The sequence below is a fragment of the Dipodomys spectabilis genome, unplaced genomic scaffold (assembly GCF_019054845.1).
Source record: "Dipodomys spectabilis isolate Male_0828 unplaced genomic scaffold, ASM1905484v1 ptg000506l, whole genome shotgun sequence".
Classification (NCBI taxonomy): Eukaryota; Metazoa; Chordata; class Mammalia; order Rodentia; family Heteromyidae; genus Dipodomys; species Dipodomys spectabilis.
In genome coordinates this window covers 1,783,764-1,796,125 of record NW_024871183.1, presented here as the reverse complement: position 1 = coordinate 1,796,125, position 12,362 = coordinate 1,783,764, and the positions used below count along the sequence as shown (strand labels likewise).

The window sequence follows — 12,362 nt, the reverse complement described above, 5'->3', positions numbered from 1 at the left end:
GCAGCACTGTTTGCAATAGCTAGGATATGGAAACAACCCAGATGCCCCACCACAGATGAATGGATCCAAAAATTGTGGTATCTATACACAATGGAATATTATGCAGCCATTAGAAATGACAAAAATAAGGGCATTTGCAGGGAAATGGATGGAGCTGGAAGGAATCATGTTGAGCGAGGTAAGCCAAGAACGAAGAGACAAACGGTACATGGTCTCCCTGATAAGTGGATGCTAAATCCAAAATGTTAGGTGATACGACAAAACTAACAGGACTTAAGAAACAAAGAACTCCTGCTCATCTGGTTGAACCACTACTAAATATCCCCATGCTGCTGATCACAAATATGGTATATAACATGTGAACACTGTTATATATTACAGACTGTGGTAGACAATTTGCTCCAGGAAAGTTAGAATGAACTTGTGACTTTGAAATTATGTAATCACTTAATCACAATCAAAAAAAAACAAAAAAAGAACCTCGGGGAAGGGAGGGAGGGAGAGGATGGTAGGGGGAAAACAATGGAGGGGGTAACAATGTTCAAGAGGAAGTGTACTCATTTCCTCACTCATGTAACTGTAACCCTCTGTATAGTATCGCTACAATAAAAAAAAAAAATCTCAAGTGTTTCTCTGAATGTCCAGTATTCTAGAGTTGTGTGGTTCTTTGGTGTGGGCTTAGTACCCCAGCCCAAAATCCTTGCTGTTTCTATGGCTTAAGGGTCAAATGACATCGTTGCTGGTCCTAACTCAGGCAACATCATTCCGGTACTTCCAGGAAACCAGTGTGAGAGAGAGGCTACTTGCCCACAGTGCTTTCAAGGGCTCCTTCATTGCAGCAGGGAAGCAGGGAGCCTGTGAGAAAAGCTAGTTTAGGGTAGTCCTGGAGCAGTTCTTGGGAGGAAACACTCTAAAGGGGTGGTGCGTAGCTGATACTCCAGCGGCAGGGGGCGCAAGTTTCGGGGCTACTCCGGGCTGGAGGCCTGCAGTGCCTCCTAGGCCAGGCATGTGGTCGGGTCTGGCCTCCAAAACCCGCTCCCCTCTGCTCCACCCCCATGCTGCCTCCCTCCCGCCCTCTCGGTTAGCCCCGGAGGTGCACGGCGCAGGCGCGGATTAGAGCGGCAGCGAGGCTAGCGCAGCCTCCTCAGCCTCCGCAGCCTGTGCCTGCAGTTCCGCAGGGCTGGTGTGGGGAGCACGGAAGGCCGAGGCGCCGGCCCGGTAGCGGCCCAAGAAAGCGGGAGGGCAGGAGCTGCGTCGCCCGCCTCTGTGTGGCCCGTAGGCCTGTGTGCTTCAGCTCCGGAAGCCACCGCTATCACCTGGGATCTGCGCTTGGGCGGACGGAGCCCGTGGTGCGGAGGAGGTGAGTATGTTGGAGGAGGTGAGTGTGCTGGAGGAGCGGTCAGTCCGCCGGACTGCAGCCGGGAACGCGAGCGGGCGGGCCCCTCTGTCTAGGCGGGCGGGAGGGGAAGAGCCGGCCGGCCGCTTCTTTAAACTGAAATCCTACCAGAAAGTGACCAGCTCCCTGCCTCATCCCGAAGACTGGCCCATCCCCTGCGGACGCCCAGGCCCAGCGTCCGCTTTCCTGGTGGCGCCCTGGGTTGGGCTTCTGGAGTCCCCTGGGCTCCCGCCTCTGCTCCGGTCCGGACTTGGGACTGTGGTGTGCGGTGCGTTGGACGGCCCCGGGGGCCTTCCCGTGGCGCGACCTGGGGCTGGCGAGCTGGACCGGGCCGTCTGCCTGAACGCTGACCCCGCCCTTCCGCTTGGTTTTGCGGGCAGGCAGCCTTGGACGCGGACATGAGGAAGTCGCAGCAGTTCATTTCAGAGTCCTGCCCGGCCGCGCAGATGGCTATTCTAATTCTTACTGGTCATGTGCTTTCGTGAAGACTCACTCTAAGGCCGACGTGTGCTGAGCTCTAGTTCATTCTTGACTAAAACATTGTCTTCTTTCAAAATACGGGAAGATAATGTTTATTGTGAAAAGGAAAAAGAGAGCTCTTTTTTTTAAACTCACTAAACAGCCAGCATATTATTGTATAGAGACATCTTACACCAATTAAAAAGGAAGACTACTTTTACATCGTATGAAAGGCCTTTAAGAATAAGGTTGGTCTTTATTTTTCAAGAAGTGCTGACTGCCTAGTATATGCATTGTGTTTTGTACACTGATGCTTTTGATGGTTAAAAAAAACAGTGATAAGATGCTAACGTTTTTTATGAGATGTCCCATTTAGAAAAGTAATGTTTCATATGTCATGATCTCATATTTTGTGTGAAAAGAATATATAACTCAGCAGAGGAAAAACTGTACTAAAGTATTAGCAGTATGGTTTTTTTGTGTGTGTGAGTAATTTAGGTGATTAAAGAGTGTAATTGTCTTGATTTCTTGCAGTGATACATTGTATATAGTTCACATTTAAGTGGGGGAGAGAGGGTTGATAAGTTCTCTGTGATACACAATCTTTCTAGTAAGAGCAAATGTTTATATGATGTCCTGAGTGAGAAGTTTTTTGCATATAAAAAGCTCCTGAAAATGTTTACTTAAATTAGGGTATTAGTAATTTTGGTAATGAACATATTCCAACTACATATCTAGATATAATAGACATTCAACCATAATGACAGTTCTAATCAGCTTCTGGATTTTATTCAGCATTAAGAAGGAGTCAAACTCTTCCTCTTCCTGATCAAAGTGATTTTGCTCTTCTTCACTTAGTCTGAATCCAGCCAGCATGCAACATTAATTTGGATACTATGCCTGGTTCCCATTCTTTACTTTTTTATTCAAGTTCTAAACAATTTGAAAAAGTCACTGAAATAATGAAGACTATCATTTAACAGGTTTGGCTGGAAGTTTTTTTGTTTGTTGGTTGGTTGGTCATGGGGCTTGAACTCTGGGCCTGGGCGCTGTCCCTCAGCTCTTTCAGCTCAAGTCTAGCACTCTTACCACCTGAGTCACAGAGCCACTTCTGGTTTTATGGTGGTTTATTGGAGATAAGAGTCTCATGGACTTTCCTGCCCAGGCTGGCTTTGAACTGCGATCCTCAGATTCTCAGCTTCCTTAATAGCTAGGATTACAGGCACAAACCACCGGCACCCAGCTGGCAGTTTCTTTAGTATTCTTCCTGGTTACTTTTCATTTATTACAGAAAGATAAAAACAGCTACACACACACACACACACACACACACACACACACACACACACACACACTTGAATGGCCTGGATTAGAGTGGTAACTCAAAGAAGGTTTTTATGTTCTTGGGGTGAAGCATTTTATATAAATTTAATAGTTGTCAGTATGTGATTGGTTTGTGTGTGTGTGTTTTAGATTACCATCCTCTCTTGGGTGGCTAAGAACTGGAAGCAAGTGTAACATGCTGGTGGCAGTACTTAGCAATAAAGATTTATTCACATATAGCTGTTCAATGCCCAGGAATCAGAGGCAAGTATTTTTCATCTCTGGGTCTACAGCACTCAGTTGACTTGATTTTCACTATCTGTTTCTTATCAGTAAAAGGAGAATTTGGCAATAAGCCATTCTGAATGCCTCATACAATTCTTAAGAAAATAGAATTAAGAGGAATATGCTTAATAAACTTTTCTTACTATTTGGTAGAACCATGTGTAGTGCTGATAAACCAAGGATTTAATGAACTACCAAATGTATTGTGTGCACCTCAAGTTCTAGGGCTACACAAAAAATGAGAAAATCACCTTTGTGATAGGAAAAGTGGTATTTCTGTATCTAACTGTCCCTTTTTCCCACTGCTGCACTGGACATCCTGATTTGTGACAGAAGAATTAGTTCTTCCTGATTCTGACATTGGACAGCTTGAATTGGCTCAGTTACTTTATAATTGTTTCCAAAACTGATAGAATTGAAAACATGGATTTTTTTAGCCGTTTTTGTTTATTTATTTATTTATTTTTGGGTCCGGTCGTGGGGCCTGACCTCTGGGCCTGGGCACTGTCCCTCAGCTCTTCAGCTCAAGGCTAGCGCTCTACCACTTGAGCCACAGCACCACTTCCCGCTTTTTTCTTTCTGCTTATGTGGTGCTGAGGAATTGAACCCAGGGCCTCAGGCATGCAAGGCAAGCACTCTACCACTGAGCCACCTTCCCAGCCCCTTTAGCCCATTTTTGGTGGCCCACACCTATAATCTTACCTACTCAAGAGGCTTAGATCTGAGGATCATGGTTTGAAGGCAGTCCAAACAGGAAAATCCATGAGACTCTTTTTTTTTTTGCCAGTCCTGGGGCTTGAACTCAAGGCCTGGGTACTGTCCCTGAGCTTTTTAGTCGAGGCTAGCACCCTACCATTTGAGCCACAGCACTACTTCTGGCTTTTTCTGTTTATGTGGTACTGAGGAATTGAATCCAGGGCTTCATGCATGCTAGTCAGGCACTCTACCACTAAGCCATATTCCTAGCTGGTAACTCTTATCTGCAATAAACTACTCAGAAAAAGTGCTTTAGCTTAAGTGGTAATGTTAGCCTTTAGCACAAAGAGGCTCAGGGACAGCATGCAGGCCCTGAATTCAAGCCCTAGGAGCAGCAAAAAAAGAAAACATGGGTTTTAAAAATTGATTAGGTCATATTCAGATTTCAACACCATCCCTAATTGAATATCCAGATTTAACTTCTCTTTATATGCTTTAGTTTGCTAATCAATTAACATAGTATAAATATGATTTTGAGAAGTGTGGATTTGAGATTAGTGGATTGCTCATAACAAGATTAAAATATGTTCACATTCTAGTGTATAATTGGTGCTCAATGAAATGTTATTTTAATGTATACAATGTGTAACTTCCATGGCTCTAATTGTGTTTACTTTTGTTTGTTTTTTTAATGCTAAATAAGGTAATGCTTATTTACATTCCTATTTTAGTATCAAGATAGAGCTACAACTTTAGAAGTTCATTTCAAAAAAATGAAAAATTTACAAGTAATCTAGTATTTTTATTCTTTTTTTGTAAACATATTTATAACAAATTTGTCATCAGCTATTTTTATTCTTTTATCTTAGAAATAAGTCACATGTTTGCTTATATAACTTCTCTTATGTTTCCCATATAGGTCTTTTATTACCATCTGTGGAACTTCCTTATAATTCATTCTTCCTCACTGGAATATTAAGAATTATACCAGGTTAGTAAAATATAGTGAAACAAGTTCATTTTTATCACACTTCTTAAGGATTTAATTATAAGTGGTTGTCAAAACCTATTCTGAAGGCTGGGAAGGTGTCTCAGTGGTAGAGTAGCTTGCTTTGCATGCATGAGGCCCTGGGTTCGATTCCTTAGCACTTACGTAAGTAGGAAAAGCCAAAAATGGTGATGTGGCTCAAGTGGTAGAGCAGTAGTCTTAAGCTGAAGAGCTGAGAGACAGCACCAAGGCCCAGAGTTAAGGCCCCACAACCAACAAAAAAAAAAGAAAGAAAGAAAACAAATCAATGTCCTTTCTTTAAGTTTTATTAGAAAAATAAAATATAAACATAAGTATTATATAATGTAACATTTTTCTTTGTGTGTGTGTGTGTGTATGTTTTTGTTTTTCTGCTTATGTGGTGCTGAGGAATCGAACCCAGGGCCTCCTGCATGCAAGGCAAGCACTCTACCACCTTCCCAGCCCCCTGTAGCATTTCTCTTATGAGGCTTATTTTCCACATGTTACACACTAATTTCTTACTACCAATAAATACCTCAAAGAATTTGAATAATACTCTTCTTTGTTCCATGTTTATTAAATGTTCTCATTTTTTAGGTGGAAAAGATATGAATGAGTATCCTAAAAAAAGAAAAAGGAAGACTTTACACCCTTCTCGTTATTCAGGTTAGTATATAATTAAATTGAGGTTAGATCAGGGTCCATTATCTCATAAATGACTAAATGAGACTGATATATGGATCAGTTTTTGGGTAAGGAAACACTTTTGACTAAATTCTCTGAATATATATTCCTTACTGTTTACCACGTACTAGCCATGTGTTAGAACTTTACAAACTTTATGTAATCCTCATAACTCCACCAGTTATAGACACTTACATTTAGATATCCAAGGTTACTTACTCATGCTTTTCCTGATTCCCAACCTACATTTAATAAACTTTAGTAGAAAGTATTTTACATTATTAAGGAAGCAAACTATGTTACTTTTGGAAATACGAGCTTTTCTTTTTTAAATTAAAATTTCATTCTAATTGATGTTGGTTCTGCTGTGTTAGCAGCTGTGGCCACTCCAGCTCTTAATATACATTATACATACTTAGGACACTCTCAAATACACTTGTTACCTTACATTCTTCAAATACAAAGAAATTAAGCCTAATCTACTACTTATGTGTACGTTCCAGAAAAAAACTTAAAATGACTATGTTTAGGAGCCTCCATTGGTCCACACCATTTCCCTTATGTAGTATGGTTTCTTTATACTAAATGGCATAACTTCCTGCCAATTCCTAAGAAGCTAATTTGCTATTTTGTGCCACTAAAACACAGCATGATCAGGCGCCAGTTGCTTATGTCTAGCTACTCAGGAGACTGAGATCTGGATCATGGTTCGAAGCCAGCCATGGCAGAAGACTCTTATCTCCAATAAACTACAACAACAACAAAAAAAAAAACTATAAGTGGAGCTGGTGGCTCAAGTAGTAGAACACTAGCCTTGAGCAAAATAAGGTCAGAGACAGGACCCAGGTCCTGAGTTTTAGCCACAGACCCATTTTTTAAAAAAAGAAAGAATGCATATGTATTATATAATATCTATAATATAAGTTCTTTTAATGGTAAATGTGAATCCATAGCCTACTCAGGGGACTACTACCTAGTAGGAGACTTATAATATCTGAGTATGGAGGTTTGAAGCCAGCTGGGACAGGAAAGTCCAAGAGACTCCTCTACCCAATTAATCAGCAAAAAAAGCCAGAAGTGGAGATGTGATTCAAGTTGTAGACTACTATTCTTGAGCAGAAAAGACCAAATTTGAGTGCAACACCCTGAATTCAAGCCTCAGTAGCAGCGTATGCATACACGTGGGTACACACACACACAAGCTAAATGTCATTATGAGACTGAATATAAAAGCTTTAGATCTTGAAAATATGTTTATTTAAATCATGAAGGTTTGAACTAAGCATGTAGGTCAGGTCAATAGTGAAACATTTGTCTACCATGTACAATGCCCATGGTTTGATTCTCAACACTAGAAGGGGGAAGGAAGGAGGGCTAAAGGTATGGTTCAAATGGTAGAGCACTTGCCAAGCAAGCCTCAGGTCTTGAGTTCAAACCCAGAGCTGCCAAGGAATAGTTTTCACAAAGTACTATAAGATACATTATTTAATGATAAGTCATTAAATGATTATCTTATTAAAATTTTTCATTCTGTTTTATGTTCAGATTCCTCTGGAGTAAGCAGAATTGCAGATGGATTCAATGGAATTTTTTCTGATCATTGTTACAGTGTCTGCTCTATAAGACAGCCAGACTTAAAATATTTTGACAACAAAGGTATGTTTCATATTTTCCAATTTTTTTCCATTTGCTTTCTACAGGGTCTAGGGGTAAAGCTATGTGCTAAAGTCCTTGCCTAGCATGTGAAGGCACTGCAAAAAATATTTTTACTTTGTCCTCATTTGAAAAGATAAGTGAAATGTAGGTTGATTGTTTCAAAGGAGACAAGGTTTTGAATTTACAATAATATACGGAAAGCTATTTTGTTTTTAGAAAATACCACTTTATTTTACAAGGGGAGATCTCATTGTGACCTTTCCACACATGTATACAATGTAGTTCAATCAGTCTCCACACTTGTATAATTCTCTCTTACCTTCATTCCCCTTCTTAAAATAATTTCAACAAGTTTCAGTTGCTCTGTTTTCATACTTACCAACAATTTATTTCAACCTTTTCCATCCTCTTTTTACCCTGGAGCTCTTTTTTTAACTTTATTGCAGTACCTACATATAGAAAATTTTATCCTCTTAATTATTTCTAAAATAATTTTCCTTTTAAAGTACACTTCTAAATCCTTTTTGGTGACTAGGCAATTAATGGCAAAGCAGAGGTGACCCAGGGTTGGGAACATTTTTGGTAAAAGATTAGGAATCATTTTATTCACAGTTCTTCTGTTCAGCTATATTTCTCAGTCTGGAGAAGGAAAGAATGGCAAATGATTTGGTCTTTTTCAATCTTGAATTTTTTATTTACTTTTTCTAGGGCACTGAGTGATAACAGCTATACTTTATTATTTCTCTGCAGCTACTAATGGGTCCCTGTTACAAAAAATATAAATTGTTGGGCTGGGAAGGTGGCTCAGTGATAGAGCACTTGCCTTGCATGCATGAGGCCCTCAGCACCACATAAGCAGAAAAAATAAAAAAGCCGGAAGTGGCGCTGTGGCTCAAATAGTAGATGCTAGCTTTGAGCTGAAGAGCTGAGGGACAGCGCCTAGGCCCAGAGTTCAGGCCCCACGACCGGACCCAAAAAAATAATTAAAAAATTTAAAATATATACATATATATATAAAGTGTAAAAAAATTAATTTAATTTTTCAAAATGTAGTTAGGAGCCAGGCACCAGGGGCTCATACCTATAATCCTAGCTACTCAGAAGGTTGAGATCTGAGAACCACGATTCAAAGCCATGCAGGTCTGGAAAGCCTATACAACTCTTCTCTTTTTTTTTTTTTTTGATTGAACTCTGGGCCTGGGCACTGTCCCTCAGCCCTTCAGCTCAAGGATAGCACTCTATAGCACTGCTTCCATTTTTCTGAGTGGTTTATTGGAGATAAGAGTCTCATGGAGTTTCCTGCCTGGTCTGGCTTTGAACCGCCATCCTCAGATCTCAGCCTCCTGAGTAGCTAGGATTATAGGCATGAGCCACTGGCGCCCAGCAAGTCTGTAATATTCTTAAAACCAAAAGTGGTGCTGTGGCTCAAGTGGTAGAACAGTCACCTTGAGCACAGAATCTCGGACAGTGCCCAGGCCCTGAGTTCAAGCCCTAGAACTGTTAAAAAAAAATCGTTAGGCAGAGATATTACTTAATAAAGAGTCAGATGGTTATACACAAAGATGTTTATAAATATATGTGGTAGTGTACACACACTTTTTTTTTTACAGTGTTAGCTAAGCATGCCTAAAAGAAATGACATCTCAGCAGTGATGAGCACATTTATTCCCAAATCTTGATTTCTAATACCATTCTCACGTAAAAAGAACTAAGGTCCCTGGAGAAATAATTGTTTCTTTGTCTGGATCTGATAAGCTTGGATCATCTTAACAATGCTTGAAAATTGAATTACAATTCAAAATATAACTTGAATGTCCATGATCTGTATTGATACTTGAAGAAAAACAATTGAACAAATAATTTGGGGAGAAGATGAGTATCTGTACAAAATTCTAAATTATTTGTGTTGATATTTCTCCCTTAAGGAAACAGAACATCTTTCCATACTCCTTAATTGTGGGCTGCATCTAGGGTTTTTCTTTCAAAGGTAGAGTCTGTAAGTAGAAAACTGACTTTACAATAGAAAAACCTGTGTACTATCTTAGCCAAGGTGATCAAAGTCAACTCATAATTCCAATCTAATTATGTAAAAGAAATAGACATTCCATTATTGGGACATTCTACAAACTAACAAATAGTTCTCAGAATAATAAAAGTAGCCTAGAAAGACATAGTAAGCAAATGTAACATGGGATAGTGGGATAGAAATGGTCACTAGAGGAAAACTAAGGAAATCTAAGTGAGGTATTACTAAAGTAATAATATATCAATACCAGAAGTAATGCTTTAGTCATTCATTGTAACAAATGAACCAAAATATCTTTCTTTAAATGATCTTATAGTCCAATTTTTTTCATATGACCTATATCTCAGTGTCCTTGTGTTAACTTAAGGTCGCTGGGCCAAAGGATAAAGGCTCATTTGAACTCAGTAAAAGTAGCAAGTGGGAGGCCCTAAATGCAAACCCTAGTAGCTCACATACATACACAAAGGGTATATAGTCCAAATGGAGCATACAACTTGAGCAGATTTTCTGTTTGTTTGGGAGATAGTATAGATAGTATCTCCTTTCATGGCTAAATCTAAATCCTTAGCTTCTCTGTTGGAACTCAAAATTACAATTTTATAATTTGCTTAGTGCTTCAATATAAATAGTATTTTTCCAAATCCTTTTTTACAGATGATGATTCTGATACCGAAACATCAAATGACTTGCCAAAATTTGCAGATGGAATCAAGGCCAGAAACAGAAATCAGAACTACTTGGTTCCTGGTCCTATACTTAGAATTCTAGACCACGCTGCCTTTCCTACAGGTTAGGAAATTAGTTAATAGCCTTGGCAAATTTTATAGAGAAAAATGAAAAAAAAATCAGTATATACCATAAATTTTTTTACAGTGTATCTAGATGGTTTTGTTTATAAATAGTAGCATAATAAGTTTGTTTTATTTTTCAGAAAAATCTGACATTGAAATTTGTGATGAAGAATGTGATTCACCTGAATCATTATACCAGCAAACTCAAGATGAGAGTCCTGTAGAAGTTCACACCGCAGAAGAAGTTCCTGTTGCTATAGAAGTGCATGCTATATCTGAGGATTATGACATAGAGACAGAAAACAATTCCTCTGAAAGCCTCCCAGACCAAACTGATGAAGAACCACCAGCAAAATTCTGTAAAATTATTGACAAAAGCCAGGCTTTGAATGTGACTGCCCAGCAGAAATGGCCTTTACTGAGAGCTAATAGCAGTGGTCTCTATAAATGTGAACTTTGTGAATTCAACAGTAAATATTTTTCTGATTTAAAGCAGCATATGATCCTGAAGCATAAACGTACTGATTCAAATGTATGTCGAATATGCAAGGAAAGTTTCTCTACAAACATGCTTCTGATTGAACATGCCAAATTACATGAAGAAGATCCCTACATTTGTAAATACTGTGACTATAAGACCGTGATTTTTGAGAACCTCAGCCAGCACATTGCAGACATCCATTTTAGTGATCACTTGTACTGGTGTGAGCAGTGTGATGTACAGTTCTCCTCAAGCAGTGAACTCTACCTACACTTCCAGGAACACAGCTGTGATGAGCAGTATTTGTGTCAGTTTTGTGAACATGAAACTAATGATCCAGAAGACTTGCATAGCCATGTAGTAAATGAGCATGCATGTAAATTAATAGAATTAAGTGATAAATGTAACAGTGGAGAACATGGACAGTACAGCCTGTTAAGCAAAATTACCTTTGACAAATGTAAAAATTTCTTTGTATGTCAAGTGTGTGGTTTTCGGAGTAGACTTCATACAAACGTTAATAGGCATGTTGCTATTGAACATACTAAAATATATCCTCATGTTTGTGATGACTGTGGCAAAGGATTTTCAAGTATGCTAGAATACTGCAAACATTTAAATTCACATTTATCTGAAAGGATTTATTTATGTCAATATTGTGAATACTCTACAGGACAAATTGAAGATCTTAAAATTCATCTAGATTTCAAGCATTCAGCTGAGTTACCTCATAAATGTAGTGACTGCTTGATGAGGTTTGGAAATGAAAGGGAATTAATCAGTCACCTTCCAGTCCATGAGTCAACTTAACTGTTCACTTTACATAATGTTTAAAAAATAAATTCAAGGGTTTTTTTTTATGTTAAGATGGATGGCTTTAAGCACAATGTAAGAGATTTACCTTCAAGTCAGTTTTTTAATTTTTTCTTGGCATTGCTAAATTTTCAGTATATAATGATACCTTAATTGTGATGTTTTCAGTTACACAGTAATTCATAGTTGTATTTCCTTTTGGTGACTTACCCAGTTTCTTTGCATGTGCTCATATTTCATGAATTGAAGAGTAACAAATGTACTGAAGAAATGACTGCCTTCCTTACCATAGAAGGTATTACATTTTCCTTTTTTTTTTAAACTCAAGCTTAGCTTTTTGTGTATGAAGTCATTAAATTATTGCACTACCAAAACTAAAATGAAAAATAGAGACTTAATTTCTCTTTCCAATCTGAAGTGTAGTTTTCTTGGTGGTTTTTCTTTCATTCTTCTTTCATTTTTTAATCTTCTGTCTGGGGAGCTGTGCACCAGTGCCTCAAACCTATAATCCTTGCTACACAGGAGGCTGAGATTCAGAGGATCACACAATTAAGTCCAGCCCTAGCAGAAAAGTTTACTAGACTTTTACTAGCAAAAATCAGAGCTGAAGTTATAGATCAAGTGGTAGAGCACCAACTTAGCAACAATGAGGACTTAAGTTCAAATCTACTACTAAAAAAATGCATTTCATATAACTCATCTTCATTTAAACAACTATGAATGCATAAACTGAATTACTGATA

At 38.8% G+C, this 12,362-nt stretch overlaps 1 protein-coding gene across 6 annotated transcripts; it reads left to right on the top strand.

The window, feature by feature from the left end:
- Positions 1-1,111: 1,111 nt before the first annotated feature.
- Positions 1,112-12,036, top strand: Znf639 (zinc finger protein 639). 6 transcript variants are annotated; one of them, XM_042669823.1, is made up of 8 exons: positions 1,113-1,360; positions 1,777-2,103; positions 5,079-5,150; positions 5,577-5,606; positions 5,766-5,834; positions 7,398-7,508; positions 10,189-10,323; positions 10,466-12,036. In XM_042669823.1, the coding sequence occupies exons 4-8, from the start codon at positions 5,600-5,602 to the stop codon at positions 11,614-11,616; spliced, it is 1,473 nt and encodes a 490-aa protein (XP_042525757.1). In that variant the 5' UTR covers positions 1,113-1,360; positions 1,777-2,103; positions 5,079-5,150; positions 5,577-5,599; the 3' UTR covers positions 11,617-12,036. The 6 variants fall into 6 exon arrangements, with proteins under 6 accessions (XP_042525761.1, XP_042525757.1, XP_042525758.1 ...); XM_042669827.1 differs by lacking the exon at positions 10,189-10,323 and having other exon boundaries at positions 1,112-1,360; XM_042669824.1 differs by lacking the exon at positions 1,777-2,103.
- Positions 12,037-12,362: the final 326 nt, after the last annotated feature.